The sequence below is a fragment of the Danio rerio genome, chromosome 20 (genome assembly GCF_049306965.1).
Source record: "Danio rerio strain Tuebingen ecotype United States chromosome 20, GRCz12tu, whole genome shotgun sequence".
Lineage (NCBI taxonomy): Eukaryota > Metazoa > Chordata > Actinopteri > Cypriniformes > Danionidae > Danio > Danio rerio.
In genome coordinates this window covers 45,972,745-45,989,733 of record NC_133195.1, presented here as the reverse complement: position 1 = coordinate 45,989,733, position 16,989 = coordinate 45,972,745, and the positions used below count along the sequence as shown (strand labels likewise).

Genomic DNA, 16,989 nt, shown 5'->3' with positions numbered 1-16,989 from the left:
GCGCAAATATTCGTTTTAAAACTATTTCTAAATTCAGTTCTAATTTCCAGCAAACGAACAAATGAACAAATATGACCAAGTGTGGTCAAAATACTGAGTTATATCTAAATACACCTGCCATGCCCCATATGGTCTAAAACCTGACAGGTGGGCAAATCTAAGCTTGTTTTTAATAAAACAAATATAAATATGGATATAATAAATGATACTGCTAATAATAATAACATTATACAAAAACATGTTGTTATGAATATGAATGTTTCTCAATGTTTCAGTTATGAACTGAAAAAGCCTCCCGAGATGAAGAAGACATAAAAGCAGTGATTTTTCATATTTATGTAGGCTAGAAAATATGTTTTGTAATATTTTAATCCTTTATATTTATATCCTATATATATCCTGAATATTTAAATTTTTTTATATGTAAAGATATTTGCCTTATGCTTTCTCTTGTGTGTATTAAGCTGTGCGTAAGCGGGGCGCAACTCTGCGCCGGAGTTTAGACCGGGTTTGTTTTGGTCTAATGAAAAATCTATTATAGCTTCTCAAAATAGCAACGCACCAGCGGTCCGCCTCAGAACGTCTTCCTTTTTAGACCAGAACGCCTATGGGCGCACAAATGAGCGCTAATGCATTTGCTATTTAAACAGCGTAGCGCAACGCCTCAAAACCACTCTTGCGCCAAGCTGAAACTACCATAAGACTACTGCGCTGCGTCTTGCGCCACACTGCGCCGGGAGTATGATATCGCCCTTAATGTAGAATATACATAATAGCAGTGTTGGAGGTAACGCATTACAAGTAACGCAAGTTACGGAACATTACTTTTCTAAGTAACGAGTAAAAATGCATTATTTTTAAACAAAATAAATAATATTTGAGTGAGTTTTTTGAAAATGTAGCGCGAGTTACTTTTTAGTTTAATTAATGAGTTTTTAAAAAATAAATTGCTGAATTAAAATTAAAGCAGTCACGATGAATCACGCCGTCAAGGAGAGAATGTGTTCATTCTCTGAGGTCAGGAAGTTCTCAGATAAAATATCTTAAAATATTATTTATTTATTTATTTTTTAAAGTAAGTGTAGGTTGTACATTGCGTTTTTAATTGCAGAACTATTAAAAAAAAGTTCTGAAAGAGATCAAGCCTCAGCCGGGTCAGAAAAAGTAAGTCAAAGTAACTTAAAAGTAACTTTACTTTTACTTTACTTACCCTAAAAAGTAACTAAGTATCGCAACTAGTTACTTTTTTGGGGAGTAACCCAATATTGTACTTTCTAAAGTAACTTTCCTCAACACTGCATGATAGTAGTGCATAATTATGAAATCATGAGATTTTTGTACCAAAAATGATAAGAGGAAGTTCTAGCCAAATAACAGCGAGTCTGTAGAGCAGGAACGGTGCCACAATCCCTCCAACATCACAGAGAGTAGAACAGACTGAAACACCTAGATTTCTGCAGCCAAACAACATCATACAGCATTATAAACACACACACACACACATACACACACACGCACATAAATACAGTATTACACAAAATTTGAAATAAAAGACAGATTTGAGTATTTTAGAATAGAAAAATGTGAGCTTTTCTACTTAATATAATACTAATGTTATCTTATCTTTCGAGAATTATTATTTATTTACAGCACAAATGAGTATTCATATTACACAATTTTAAGAAACAAATAAAAATTGAGAGATAAAACTTTGAATGCTCCCTTTTCTGCTTGCAGTTCCAAGTTTACAATTGATTGTTTTCTTACAATTACAAAAACTTACAAAATGTAACATTTAATATGAAGCTTGATTATGCTACAGATTAAAACAAATAAATAAAAAAGGTAATTGTGACCTTTTACTTCAAAATTCTGATATACCTTTTTAGACTTACAAGTTTATCCCATAATTTTGCTTACAATAGAGTTTTAATTGCAAAAAAACAGTTGAAATTGGAATATATGAACTATGAACTCACAAAATTGAGACAAGAAAAATTCAGAAGTACCAAAAACAACCTCAACTTTTTCTTCCAATTCCAAGAACACATTACACATTTCTTTTATCAGAATTGCATAAAAGAAGTCTAAATTGTGAGGTGTAAACTAGAAATAATAAAAACGCATAGAATTATTGGAATGAGAAGTCACAATAACCCTTTAGAATTTTTATACTGTGGCAGAAACAGAATTTCAAAGGAAACTAACATCTGCAATTGTTTTTAAAATGCATGATAGAAAAATAAGCAGTCAAACTCACCTGATAACAGTAGGATATAGTTCGGTATTCACAAACACCACCATTTCAAAAGCCATAGTGATACCCAGCCGTCCAACACAAGCAACAGCGCTCTTTAACCAGAACATACCTGTAGAAGACACAACATTTCCAGAAGAAGACTTTTAGAACTCAGGAGCCACTTTATTAGGTACACCTGATCAACTGCTTACTAAAGATTTGTATTATAGTGTTCCCTCTCCAAGCCAAATGTCAAATTCCCTGACGTTTTATTGATATTTTACTGACTTAAAAGGTGGATTTTCATGAGCTATAATAAAAGGTTTTACTTGCATACAATTAAAATACTTTGAGCATGAGTATAATTTAATAGCAATTTTAAGAGTAACAATTAATAATACACACTGAAAAAAATATATCATTGGATTTATTATTGTAGGCTGCAAGATGGTACAGTGGGTAGCACGTTCGCCTCACAGCAAGAAGGTCGCTGATTTGAGCCTCGGCTGGGTCAGTTGGCGTTTCTGTGTGGAATTTGCATGTTCTCCCTGTGTTCGCGTGGGTTTTCTCCGGGTGCTCCAGTTTCCCTCACAAGTCCAAAGACGTGGTACAGGTGAATTAGGTAGGCTAAATTGTCCGTAGTGTATGTGTATGTATGAGTGTGTATGGGTGTTTCCCAGTGATGGGATGCAGCTGGAAGGGCATCCGCTGCGTAAAACATATGCTGGATAAGTTTGCGGTTCAATCCGCTATTAATAAAGGGACAAAGCCGAAAAGAAAATGAATGAATGAATGATTTATTTATTTTTTAAGGTAAATGGTTACAACAATTCATATGAGCTAAATTTAAACAAACAAATTAAGTTGAAAATGACTAATTTAATTTGTTTATAAATTCAGCCCATATCAATTGTTTGCAACCATTTGCCAGTTTGCAATTTAGTAAGTCCAATGAATAATTAGATTCAGTGTACCCCAGATTTTGAAAAGAAATGAAAGAAACAGGAGCATGAGTTTTTCAAGTGGTTAGGGTTAACAGGTTAACTTGGCGACTTCCAAAAAGGAATAGAATAGTGCTAAAAAACAACCGAACCAAAACTAAACTGAAAACGATGTGATGCGGTTTAGAAAAACAAAATGACATTTTGATAAATGGCATCTAAAATTTAAAGCTACAAACAAAAGTTCCTGATATTCAATGATTTGGACAAAATATATATATATATTTTAATGGCTGTAATAGTTAAATAATGAAAGGCCAGTGAAAAAAATTAAAAATTAGACATTAGTATCAGAGTATCATTAGCATCAAATCATCAAGCAGGGCTGAGCCTGGTCAGCACCTGAATAGGAGACCACATGGGAAAACTAGATTACTGTTGAAAGTGATTTTAGTGAGGCCAGCAGGGGGCGCTCAACCTGTAGTCTGTGTGAGTCTAAATGCCCCAGTATAGTGAAGGGGACGCAATACTGTCATTGAGCATCATCTTTTGATAGAGGCGTTAAACCGAGGTCCCTTGCAGTTTGTCACTTCCGCCTAAATGGATCAATGATGTTTTTTCAAATCACCTTCAACAGTACTGACCAATCAAATACTCTCTTGTATCTGTCATGTCCCACCCCCTACAAGATGTTTCTCATTTGATATAGCTCAACCACTCTCATTGCCAGAGCTACGATAAACACAAAAGGCTATTGGCTATTTTTCAAAAAGAGGGAGGGGCAACTCTATTTCCCACCCTCTCTTCATGTTTCAGTAGAGATTATGTCAAACATTGTATAAAAATGCACATTTTAAAGCACTTCACTGGACCTTTGAATTATTCACACATCATACACAATAATGAGAAAAGCAATTTAAATGGCATAATTAACATTTAGTGCTGTAATTAATTACTTGGAGTTTCCCAAAACTATCTCTTAGAAATATTTCCAGGCACAATTGAAGGCAAAGGAGAGTCTAATTCAGTACTAGAAAGGTGTACACTATAAACAGATGTAATGACAAAAAGTCAAGACAACAAATATTTGTATGTGGCTTTAACTTATTTTAACAATCAGGTTTCGTCTAAACTGTGTAAGTAATACAAAGCTTAACTTCATATTTTAAGTCAGTTTGATTGATGCAAGTTGAGAAGAAAGATTCATTTGATTGAACTAAAAAATGTAAGGCAGCAAGAATTTTTTTTACAGTGTACCAAATAAAGCGCTCATCGAGTCAACTCATTAACATGAATTATAGCTAGAAATGCTAACTCACTGTCGGGGATGAATGCTGTGATCAAGCAAGCCGCTCCAGCCACAATATTCGCAGTCGCAAACGGAAGTCGTCGGCCGATCCGCTCAATAGTGAGGAGGATGAGGAAAGCGGCAGGCAATTCCACAATTCCAGATATGAGGAAATCCACATACACATTTCCTCCTAGGATTCCCAGCCTCATAATGAGACCCTGGTAAACCACAGCACTGGTGAACCTGTGGCACAGATAAGGTTTAGATGTACAGCATGTATGGAAGGACAGATTTAATAACAAGTCACACTAGTGCAAACCCTCTTATTGCATTAACTGTCAGGAATTACTACACTCAAAACATAATTGTAGTTACTTGTTGGAACTAATTATTAAAAATCAGTTGAAACACAATTATTGAGATGTTTTTGGACAACTTAATTGTTTTACGCTCAATTCACTTAAATTTGTTAACTCGATTTGGGTTGGGACAACATGAATGAATTGTGAGGTTTACAGTTGATAGACACAGTCAAACATTAGCAATGAAAAGGCACAGTGATTTTTGTGGCTGATCTGTAAGGTTTATCTTTTCGATGTAAAAGTTATGGGAAGATAAGTGGTACACTTATACCATAACCTTATCATAAGGGGTACCTATTTTACCCCTTTTTTCAAGGTGTAAAATAAGTCTCTGATGTCCCAAGAGTGTGTATGTGAAGATTCAGCTCATTATAACAAACATTATAAATATTTTTTTTACTAAATGAAGCGGATCCTTTTAGACTGAGCAAAATTGTGCCATTTTGGTGACTGACGCTTTAAATTCAAATGAGATTGTGCTTGTTTCAAAAGTGGGTGGAGCTACAAATGCCGGTGTATCAGCATAATGCCAGATTCAAAAACAAGACTGAAGTCCTATGCTATGTGCTCTTTTCAAAAGAGGGTGGAGCTGTAGCTAAGTGGCTGCTTCTCACTCAGGGCTGTCTATGCTCATGAGGGAGTGATCATCAATAATGGGCAGGTCTTTCCCACTCTGATGACACACGTACAAAGAAAGAATGTCAATCAAAGTGTTTCTGAAGACTGTTTTTATGAAGTGTGATTATAAAAAATGATATGAATATATTTTTACCATTAGAAGCTGATTATATTTAGAGACTGTAGCCACATAACTGTGTTTAAACCTCCTTTAAAAGAGATTTTTTTCACAATAGGTGCCCTGTAAAGTCTGCAGTGTAAAATTGACCTGGATTTGCATCATTTAACAGCCAAAAAACACATCTTAACCCATTTTCTACTTGTGCTGTTTATAAAATGTACACACATTTTTTTATCATTGGCTCTGCTTGTATGCTAACTTTAAAGCACCAGTATCTACACTGTGTTTGAAATCATAAAAATCTGGGTTATTTATTTCACACTTTGAGCAAAACACTCAGAAAACGTTCCACTATTCCCATCTAACATTACACTCTAAATTGCCCTGTTTAGTAAATCTCTGACTCTAATGGAATAGTTCACCCAAAAAATGAAAATTACCCCATAATTAACTCACCCTCAATGTGTAAGACTTTCCTCTTCAATTGAACTATTTGTAAATAAATGTGTTTTTTGGTCATAAAAATGTACATTAATAAAATCCCAGAATTTATGTACAAGCCGGGATTCGAACTCAAGACACCGGCAGTGCAGTTGCACTATATACTGGTAGAGATTTTGTTTTCGACCCATTAATTAAATCAGATTAAAACGTTCCTGAAAAGCTCTGATCCTTTAGATCGCTATAGTCACATGACCCGGGTGTTTTGAAACACTTCAGAGCATCTCAAATGTCAAATTTCAGTTTCCCCTTCAACCACCCCTATTAATAAGTGGTTTCAGCGAGATACATTTATTCCCAAAGCTTTTGCTATAGACCATTTCAAGGAGTAATGCCATTAGTCCATGAACATCTCCTGCTTGTAGTCAAACTATTTTAATAACTGAAACAAGAGGCAATTCTATCATATCTCAACATTCAAAAAAGCTGTCATAACATCGTTTATCAATATGTAGACCTTTAGGATTCTCGGGAGCTATGGAAATTAAAAATGTGTTAACAGGAAATACAATAGCGCCATTATTAATGTTTAAACCACTTAAAATGGCCTATTAACGCATCTTACGCCACGCTACTGTACATATGTTGTACATAGTCGACTTTAGCGTGCATTCAGCCTCCTCCAGATATTTAAAAAATTGAATACATGTCTGTTACAAAACGCATTCATCCACTTCATAGGACATGTGTTAACCCTCTGTTGGCGTATGGGTTAGCTTGATGACAGCTTTTGGAAGCTTCAAAATAACGGTCACTATCCAAAACCATTACACAGCATATAAAAGAGCCCAGATAAAATTTAAACCCACTCCAACTGTGTTCGTCTGACAGAAGAAAGTCATATACACTGAGGATGGCTTGACGGTAAGTAAATTCTGAGGTAAATCTTTTCATTTTTGGATGAACTATTCCTTTAACATGGTGTTTAGGATCAAACACACCAGTTGAAACTGAGGATGAACGTGTATGTTCTCAGTTTGGCAGTCTTGAACAGGTCCATGAAAGACGCAGTTGAGCCAGAGTCTATGTTGTCATCCTTCAGTGTCTAATGGAGGAATTTAAGCATTAATAAGAGACATTTGGGTATTTGTTGTAAACTCATGCGTATCGTATACTGTCTCTGTACCTCGATTTTCTTGGACAGCGTCTTCCTGTTTTCTTTGGCTATTGATTTGGTGATCTCCACGGCTTCAGCTATCTTGTTTTGGGTAAGGAGCCATCGTGGTGATTCGGGGATGAACCTGAAATTCATAATGTATTTAAATAATGTTATTTAGCAGAGTGTAACTCAATTTATACATGAAAACAACAGAAATATAATAATAATAATAATAATAATAATAACAACAATAATATTATCAACAACAAAATAAATAGTTGCAAATATATTTTTATACTTTTTAAATAATTTTGGATTATAAATGTATTTATGTTGTAATATGATGTATTAAAGCAGGGTTTCTCAACCACGTTCCAGGGTGACCACCAGCTCTGCACATTTTCCATGTCTCCTTAACCAAACTCACCTGGTTCAGATCATTAGCTCATTAGCAGAGAATGAAAGACCTGTAATGGGTGTGACAAACAAAGGAGACATGCAAAACATGCAGTGTTGGTGGTACTCCAGGAACGTGGTTGAGAAACACTGTATTACAGGGATAGTTCACCAAAAAATGAAAATGCACTTGTTATTTACTCACACTCAAGAGGTTCCAAACCTTTAAACAGTTTGTTGAACACAAAAAATTATATTTTCAAGAATGCTGAAAACGTCTATAGTCTTCTGACTTCTACATCAGGAAAAACATATACTATGGAAGTCAATGGTTACAGTTTTTTTGGGATGCCCCTATTGTTTTGTTTGTGAACGGCCATGCTATAAAGTAAACGAGAAACTGTTGTTCTCATTAAGTAACACTTACCAATAGTAAGTCAGGAAGCAGATGTACGGTACTGTGAAGACCACCTGTAACCAGCGCCAGTTTGTTATGAAGTAGGCCAGGAGAGGAAGAAGGAGAATCCCCATGCTGAAAAACAACTGATAGGTCACACCAACCGTCCTCCTGTGGTCAACACCAACCAGCTCTGTGACTTCAGCCGAGAAACAAGAGAAAAGATGAAGATTCAAGACATATAAAGCAAACAAATGGGATATAGACTGGGCAGTAAGTCAAAATTATTATTGAAATTTGTATTATTTTTCTAATATTACCCAAGTGATGTTTAACAGAGCAAGAAGGTATTCACAGTATCTCCTACAATATTTTTTTCTTCAGGAAAAAGTCTTATTTATTTTAGTTTGGCTGGAATGAAAGCAGTTTTTAATTTTTTTTAAAACAATATTAGCCCTTATTGATTGTCTACAGGACAAACTGTTATCCAATAGCTTGCCTAATTAGCTTAATAACCTAGTCAAGCCTTTAAATGTCACTTTACGCTAAACACTAGTGTCTTGCAAAAATATCTTGTAAAATATTAGGCAAAAATAAAGGTCACACTTTATTTTGATGGTCCGTATGTTGAATTTAAGTTACATTGTATCTACATGCCAACTAATTCTGATTGGATTATAAGTAGACTGTAGGTTGAGGTTTGGGTTGGGGTTAGAGTAGGTTGACATACTTGCTAAGATTGTCTGTTGAGAGGAGTATCAACAGATATTAAGCAGACAGTCTACTAATATTCAAATGGACCATCAAAATAAAGCTACCAAAATAAAAAATGTAGTTATTAGAAATTTATAAAAAATATTTTGTGTTGAAAAAATCCATTACGCAACACTTCAGAAACAATTTCAAAAGAATTCAAATTTCACAGGAGGGCTAATCATTTTGACTTCAACTATATGTCTTGGATGACCTGAACTATCCATTTAATATACCACTCCTTCAGGAAGTAAACAAACATACTTTAAAATAAAATTTGTTTATTTTAAAATGTTTTTGTACTTAGCACATATCCAACCATCCAACCGCCCTTCACCCCAAAGCCAAAGAGAGCTCTGAACACCAGCAGGGAGATGTAATTAGGAGACGTGGCCACCAGAATCCCTGTGACTCCAATGAAGAAGTTGGTCATCAGGAAACTCTTCATCCTCCCATATCTAAAAGAAAATATGAATCACTTTCATGCTGAAAAAAATGTTAAAAAAATAGAGTCATTTGTTTTTATTTATTCATTTATTTTTTTTTTACATTTGGGGTCAGTAGCATTCCTTGTGAATAGTCACTATACTGTATATGCATTTACTGGATCAAAATAAAAAAAGAGGTAAATATTATTATAGCTATATTTAAATAATTGTTAAAAAGATTATTGTTTTTAAACATTATCATCCCAGTCTTCAGTAACTTAATGCAAAATAAAATAATAATAAATAAATATAATACTTATACATGTATATTTATGTTCACTCTCAGAGCAAAATCACTGACCATTTTTCTAAACATTTTACCCTTTAATTCACACAGCTTAATATTTCCACAGCTGTGTATTCACAGCTGTTTCTCTGGATGTACCGGAATCACTGCTTATACAATATTTATTTATTTATTCTTTGCGGCCTGATAACATTTCTTACTAATTTCCTTCCTTTTTTAGGATTTGTTTTTGTGTTCAATAATTTTAGGGTCAATAACATTCATTCATTCATTTTCATTCAGCTGTGTCGCCACAGTGGAATGAACCGCCAACTATTCCAGCATATGTTTTACGCAGCAGATGCCCTTTCAGCCACAACCCAGTACTGGGTACCACCCATACACCCTCACATTCATGCAGGCACTCATACAGTACAGTCATTTTACTTAATCGACTGGCCCAGCAGGGACTCGAACCAGCAAACTTCCTGCTGTGAGGCGACATCACCACAAACCACTAAGCCGCTGCGCTGCCTGCGTTCAGTAACATTTCTTGTCTGAAGTGTATAATGCTCAGCAAGGCTGCATTTGTTTGATAAAAATAAATAAATATAAACAGCTAAATATTATTAAAACTATGCTAAATTATTTTAAAGCATAATTTAGAGGTTTTTTTTAACTTTGTTATTAGTCCAGTAATTTAATGCCAAAATAAATAAATATATAATGCCTTTATTGAAAACATTTCTTCCATAAATGAATAGATAAATAAATAAATAATGCCATCAGTAAAAACATTTCTTCCATCAATAAATACTCAAATAAATAAATAAATAATAAAATAAATAACTAACTAAATAAATAAATAAACAAATAAAGCCTTCTGTGAAAACATTTCTTCCAAATTTCAAGTAAAAATATTTTCATTGAGAGCATTAATTAATGTATTTATTTAACAGGTGGACAAAATAATTTATTCATTTTCTTTTCAGCTTCATTAATCAGGGAATTACAGCAGAATGAATCACCAACTTATCCAGCATATGTTTTACACAGCTTATGTCCTTCCAGCTGCAACCCATCAGTGGGAAACATCTATGTTTTACAGAGCGGATGTCCTTCCAGCTGCAACCCATCAGTGGGAAACATCTATACTCTCATCCACACTCACACACAACAGACAATTTAGCCTACCCAGTTCACCTATAGCGCATGTCTTTGGACTGTGGGGTAAACCGGAACACCCGGAGGAACATGGGGAGAATATGCAAACTCCACACAGAAATGCCAACTGACCCAGCCGAGGCTCAAACCAGCGACCTTCTTGCTATGAGGCGATAGCACTACCCACTAAAAACATGGCATCTGGCAGCATGTTGGCTCAGTGGATTGCACTGCCGTCTCGCAGCAAGAAGGTTGCTGGTTCGAGTTCCAGCTGGGTCAGTTGGCATTACTGCATGGAGTTTACATATTCTCCCTGTGTTGGCGTGGGTTTCCTCTGGTGCTCCAGTTTTCCCCACAGGCTAAAGACAGTGCGATAAAGGTGAATTGGATGAGCTAAATTGGCCGTAATGTATGAGTTTGTGTGAATGCAAGGGTGTATGGGTGTTTCTCAGTACTGGGTTGCTGCTGGAAGGTCATCCGCTGTGTAAAACATATGCCAGAATAGTTTGCGGTTTATTCCGCTGTGGCAACCCCTGATAAATAAGGGACTAAGCCGAAGGAAAATGAATGAATGAATGAATGAATGAACATTGCATATCTGTTGTCCACTAATTGTCCTTTTTACACTCTAAATGACAAAATCTTTACAACAAAAACTACATTTTACTCAGACACATACCTATAAACTGTAAATGTACAGTAACTTTTTCCCCAATACATGATAATGGCTCGCAAAACCTTTCAGAACTGTACAGTTATGTCAGTTTAGGAAACTGAGGTTTACACATCATCAAAAAAGTGTAATAAACATGATGTATGGCTTACATTACATTTGCTTTGCTATAATACATATGGTTTGTTATGATTATGAATATTTGGTATAGAAAACATTCATTCATTCATTCTTTCATTTTCTTTTTGGCTTAGTCCCTTTATTAATCTGGGGTTGCCACAGTGGAATGAACCGCCAACTTATGCAGCATATATTTTACGCAGTGGATGCCCTTCCAGCTGCAACCCATCTCTGGGAAACATCCATACACACTCATTCACACTTATACACTACGGACAATTTAGCCTACCCATTTGATCTGTACTAGAGGTCTGCATTCAGCCGCGGGAGCCGACCAGATTTCAGCGGCACGGGAATAAATTTCCGAATAAAGCGCGGTAGCGGTCGGCAACTGGTTTAATTTTGGATGGGAGCCGGCCGTCTAGCAATATCGCTCACGACTCCCGAGCGAGCCCTCGTATGTATGTGTGTGAATGAGATGGCATGATGCTACGTTTAGCTTGTTTGTTGCTAAGTGTGTGTGTGTCACTTGCTTGGTGCTTATGTGTTTGTTTATACAGACAGCTTGTTATAGGCTGTCTGGACTGTATAGCTGGGTGTTTTTTTGGTTTTGTTCTCCCCCCTTGTTAGCGGCAACGGGCGTGGCAGGTAGAAAACGGGGTGGGTCGGGCAGCGGGAAAACAAATGCAGAATATAATTGGGAGCGATCGGGTTCAGGCTTAAACCTGTCGTTAGTGGGCTGGAGCGGGATTCAAAATTTAGTCCCGCAAAGATCTCTAATCTGTACCGCATGTCTTTGGACTGTAGGGGAAACCGGAGCACCCAAAGGAAACCCATGCGAATGCGGGGAGAACATTCAAACTCTACACAGAAACAATAACTGACCCAGCCGAGGCTCAAACCAGCGACTTTCTTGCTGTGAGGCGACAGCACTACCTACTACGCCACTGCATCACCCGTTTAGAGTACAACTATTTAAAAATAAATTAATTAATTATTGAGACTGAAATATTGCGTAAAATCACCTTTAAAAGTGATTCAAATTCCATAATACAAATAAAAAAATACATTTTGATAGGTTTAGGGAAAAAAAATCCTAAATATCTTCAAGGAACAAAATCGTCATTCAATAATCTAATCACTGTTTGTATAAAATAACAATGTTGAGCCATACAATGCATCTTCGGCTATTCACACATAAACACTCATCCAACATATATACAATATAAATACATAAAGCAACACAGATAATAATTGAGGGTCTGCCATACTTGTCTGCCAGATATCCGATTGCAATGCTGCCCACAAGGAAGCCAATACTGAGTGTGGCCTGGAACATGTCAACATACCAGGCGTCTCCACAGACCAGATCAAACTGCAACACACAGATCTCACATCAGTGCACTTTATACACAAGCTGCACAATGTATTGTTTCAACATTGATTTTGCAATGTGTGTGTGTGTGTGTGTCTGCAATAGTCACATCGCAAAGATATGCCAGGTTGAGTCAGAATTATAGTTGATCAGCACAACAGATTTGCAGAGTCATTGCAAAGAATAACCATGACAGAGTGAGACTTAATCATTTGCATGTGTTTTAAAGGCATTTCAAGAGAGTTTAAAGCATTTGGGCACATAAACAGTACATTTGTAACTTTAATGAAGAATACTTTTACTGAATTAATGCAGTTGAAGTCAAAATTATTAGCAGTGGCAGATCTAGTTAAATCGGCACCCTTGGTGAAACACCCTATACACAGCCCTTCCCCAGAGAAACAAAGGAGACACTATGGCTGCGTCTGAAATGGCCTACTACTCAGTAGGTACTGCAGAAAAGTACGTTCTATGCAGTATGAATGTGAGCAGTATGGAACTCAAATGTACTACATCTGCCTTTTTGCCATGATCACATGACCTGCCCACGTCAGTTGCATTGATTAACTTCCCTTTATGAATTCCAGGGGTATACAGGCTTCATGTCAAATTTAAGACTTTTTAAGATCCTTTTAAGACCATAAAGAATAAAAATTTAGACTTGCACAATACAGGGTCAAGATTTTTTCCTATTGGCCTGATATTATCATGAGAAATCATGTAATTTTTTTTTTTGTTTATTTTCCCCTGATTAGGGGATTTAATTAGGAAAATTCCCTGTAAAATGTCAAACAGCTATTGTGAAATGCAGCTCTTTGCAAAAAAAACAATAACAACAATAAGGTTTAATTGAGATGCATTGTTGGTCATTGGATGGAAATTGGCCCAAATTGAGTAACTTTACTTGGACAAAGCAAAATTTAGACTTGTTGACAATTTAAGACCTACAACACAATATTTCAGTGAGTTTAAGACTTTTTAAGGCCTAAAATATAGGTTTTGAAATTTATTTTAAGACCTATTAAGACCCAGCAGATACCCTGGAATTCTCTCACAGTGCATCATGGGATAGCGCAGTGTGCATCAGATGCTCACTTAAGAATCTCGCCAGAAGTAGTAGGTCATTCGGGTCTTTCTCGCATTCCGTGAGTGGGGGTTGGCTAGACTAGAGACTGATTTTGGATGCTCTTGTTCCTTTCATTTAGGCTATTTATTTACTTTTATTATTACTTAGAATTACTGCCCAAGTTACTGATGTAAGGCAGTAATATACTTTTTATAGTAAAACTAATACACGCAGTTTTGCTATTACTGACTTTATCAATGAAAGTTAAGCAATTATACTGTTTACATAAGCGAAAACGGATCATGCCTTCAGCGCCAAACAAGTGGCTTAAATTATATTTTATTGTCCTTATTTATTTCTATGTGTGTTCTGAACATTGAATGACGGGAGTGTTAGTAATTAATGACTGAAAGAATGTTCAGTTTTGAGTGAACTAATCCTTTATGTAAACTGAGGGAGCACAAATTCGTCCTCAGGGAAAAATGCCCCCTTTTGCCCCCTTGTAGTGCCGGGCCTGTCGCATACTGAGTTTCGAATTCTATGAATTCGGACATACTCAGCTTGCATACCATTTTTAGTGTACTATATAGTATGGAAGTAAGCAATTTTAGATGCAGCCTATGTGGTTGACTTTTTATTACTCCCATTGGAAAACATGAAATTGTTTCAAACAAACAATACCGATAGCAAATTGAAATTTGACATATTTCCAATAGAATCTAGGCATGGAACGACAACCACTTTCAAGGTATACCACACTTTGGAAAAGCCAAGGTTTTAAAACCGCCAACATTTTCTGCTTTACGGTTCTTAAGCTATGTGTAGGATTTTTTTTATTTACATTTTTTTTTTTAGCTTTTTAGGAAAACAGTATCGCCAGAAGAAAAAAATATCTAAAGATGCCGTTTTTATTTGTAAAGAGATCTGTGTTTTTAAAACTAACAAAGAAAGCAGCCTGACATGTTTACTGCTCCAAAATATTTTCAATGTTTCTCAAAATAAAATATGTTGTGTTCAAAGGCAAAAAAAAGTTTGGGTTTTTTCAGGGTGTCTGCAGGGTCTTAAAATGTCTTCAATTTCAAAAACTAAATTTATGGCCTCAAGACAATTCACTGAAATATGCTGTTGTGGGTCTTAAATACTTTTAAACAGGTCATAATTTTCACCTATTGCCAATGTAAAGCTATAGCCAATCAGAACAACCAACAAATCCATCTAAAAAAATTAACACTTACTAACTATTTAGCAATATGGTTTAATTGTCTTCCTTACATCCTTACAATAACATTTGTTTAAAAGTTCTCAATTTTTTCATGTTTTTATGCATAATTTTATGTTGTAATGTATTATAGTTTGTAAAACTTTAAGACATTTTGATTGTCTTTAATTTGTTATTGTTTATGCTACATTGCATTCGTGGGAAATGTTCTGTTTTGGTTTGATTTTCAGAAGACTTTTAGATTAGAATCTCATTGTGAGTGTTTAAGTAAATGACACCAAAAAATTGCTGTTTATTCATTTAGCATTTTTAAATAATCTAGGTGTAGATACTCTCAAAATAAACAATAACCTTGATTTAGACCTCATAATTCTGAAAATAATTATTGTACATTAGGAAACAAAATTACATTTTAAAACATTTTCATATATGTTGTGCATAAATGTGGTTTATTATAGCTTTTAAAATTTGTCTTTTTTTAAAGAAAGGTTGTGGTAATAAAAATATGTATGCATAGACCTAGAGCTAGCTTGTTTTGACACTTTATTTAAAATATGTGGCTAAGAAGTAACTTAGTTTTAATTTTAATTGGGCAAGTAAAGAAAATCCACTGGTTATTACAAAAAAATATTAGCGCTTTGCCCTGTGATAGCCTGAAATTTCATTGATAATGGTCTTAAAAAGTCTTAAATTTGATGTGATGAAACCTGCAGAAACCCTGTTTTCACAAAGACATTTAAAAAATATATATTTTAGAGCAGTAATCACAATACGTTGAAACCGTGATTTTTTTATCCAAGGTTCTCATACCTTTAAAATTTTATAACGACCCATCTCAAATAGTATCTGGATGCAGCCTTTATGATGCAAGCTGAGATTGCATCACACAGCGATGCTATGCCAGACACAATGCACTCAATGAAATGAGTGACGTCACTGTGATAGGTAGGGTTAGGTATAGGTGAGCGCATTAAAAAACATTGGATGCTGCTCAGATTGCACTGCACCAGGTCTGCATCCAGACCCCTCTTAATATTTCACTACCTTTCTTGGCTTTTTTTCTGTAAAGTCATCAGTTATATTGTCGTATAGCCCATTAAAGTAAACCAAACCCAGGGGCGTTGCTACACATAAAGCTCTATGACCACTCCACCTCATTGGCGTGCATGTAAACAAGTAGGATTTCACATCGGGAGCAGGAGAAGCAGAGGGAGCGGTTATCTACAACTTTTAAATGTTAAGATGTATAGAAGTGTCTTGAAAAATATCTAGTAAAATAATATGTACTGTCATCATGGCAAAGATAAAAGAAATCGGCTATTAGAAATGAGTTATTAAAACTATTATGTTTAGAAATGTGATGGAAAAAAATGGGGAAAAATATACAGGAGGGCTAATAATTCTGACTTCAACTGTATATTGCAGAAAAATAAAATTTTCCAATGTCTTATTTGTTTAATATTATGCAGCCCTCTTTTATACACACACAAAAATTGCATTTACAATCCAACCACTTACCTCAGTGACAAACGACTGCCTCCCTACATAGTCATACTCCCAACCGTCCACACAACTCATCATGGGCATTACAGAGAGCTGGGACTGGTTAAAATCCCCATCTGGATTTTCGCAGCTCAGTCCGGTTGCGTTCCAATCCACGTCAAATCTCCCACACTGACTGTAGGACGCTCCTGAAGATCCGTTTATCAAGGGTACGGTCGCCCTGCGCGCGTCCTGAAGACTCCATCCGCATCTTTCCCGAATCTCACTGACAGCTGGGTCACGGCACCAATGCTCAGGAGTAAATCCCTGAAACACAATCCCCACATAGACGAAAGAAAACGGTATGGAGACCAGACAGAAAGTGCAAAATATGCGTATTTGGCTGCGACCGAATGTGCCGGCCTCTTCCAGAATCTCTTCGAAAGTGGTCATGTTTT

The 16,989-nt window shown here is 35.7% G+C and overlaps 1 protein-coding gene across 1 annotated transcript in view; it reads right to left on the bottom strand.

The window, feature by feature from the left end:
- The window catches only part of slc22a2 (solute carrier family 22 member 2), a 19,586-nt gene extending 2,597 nt beyond the window's left edge, over positions 1 to 16,989 (bottom strand). The window contains 9 exon segments of the mRNA NM_213150.1: positions 1,342 to 1,454; positions 2,261 to 2,369; positions 4,500 to 4,714; positions 7,015 to 7,118; positions 7,200 to 7,314; positions 7,996 to 8,164; positions 9,022 to 9,176; positions 12,661 to 12,764; positions 16,568 to 16,989. Of these exon segments, the coding sequence (NP_998315.1) occupies positions 1,342 to 1,454; positions 2,261 to 2,369; positions 4,500 to 4,714; positions 7,015 to 7,118; positions 7,200 to 7,314; positions 7,996 to 8,164; positions 9,022 to 9,176; positions 12,661 to 12,764; positions 16,568 to 16,984 (1,501 nt within the window). The 5' untranslated portion in view covers positions 16,985 to 16,989.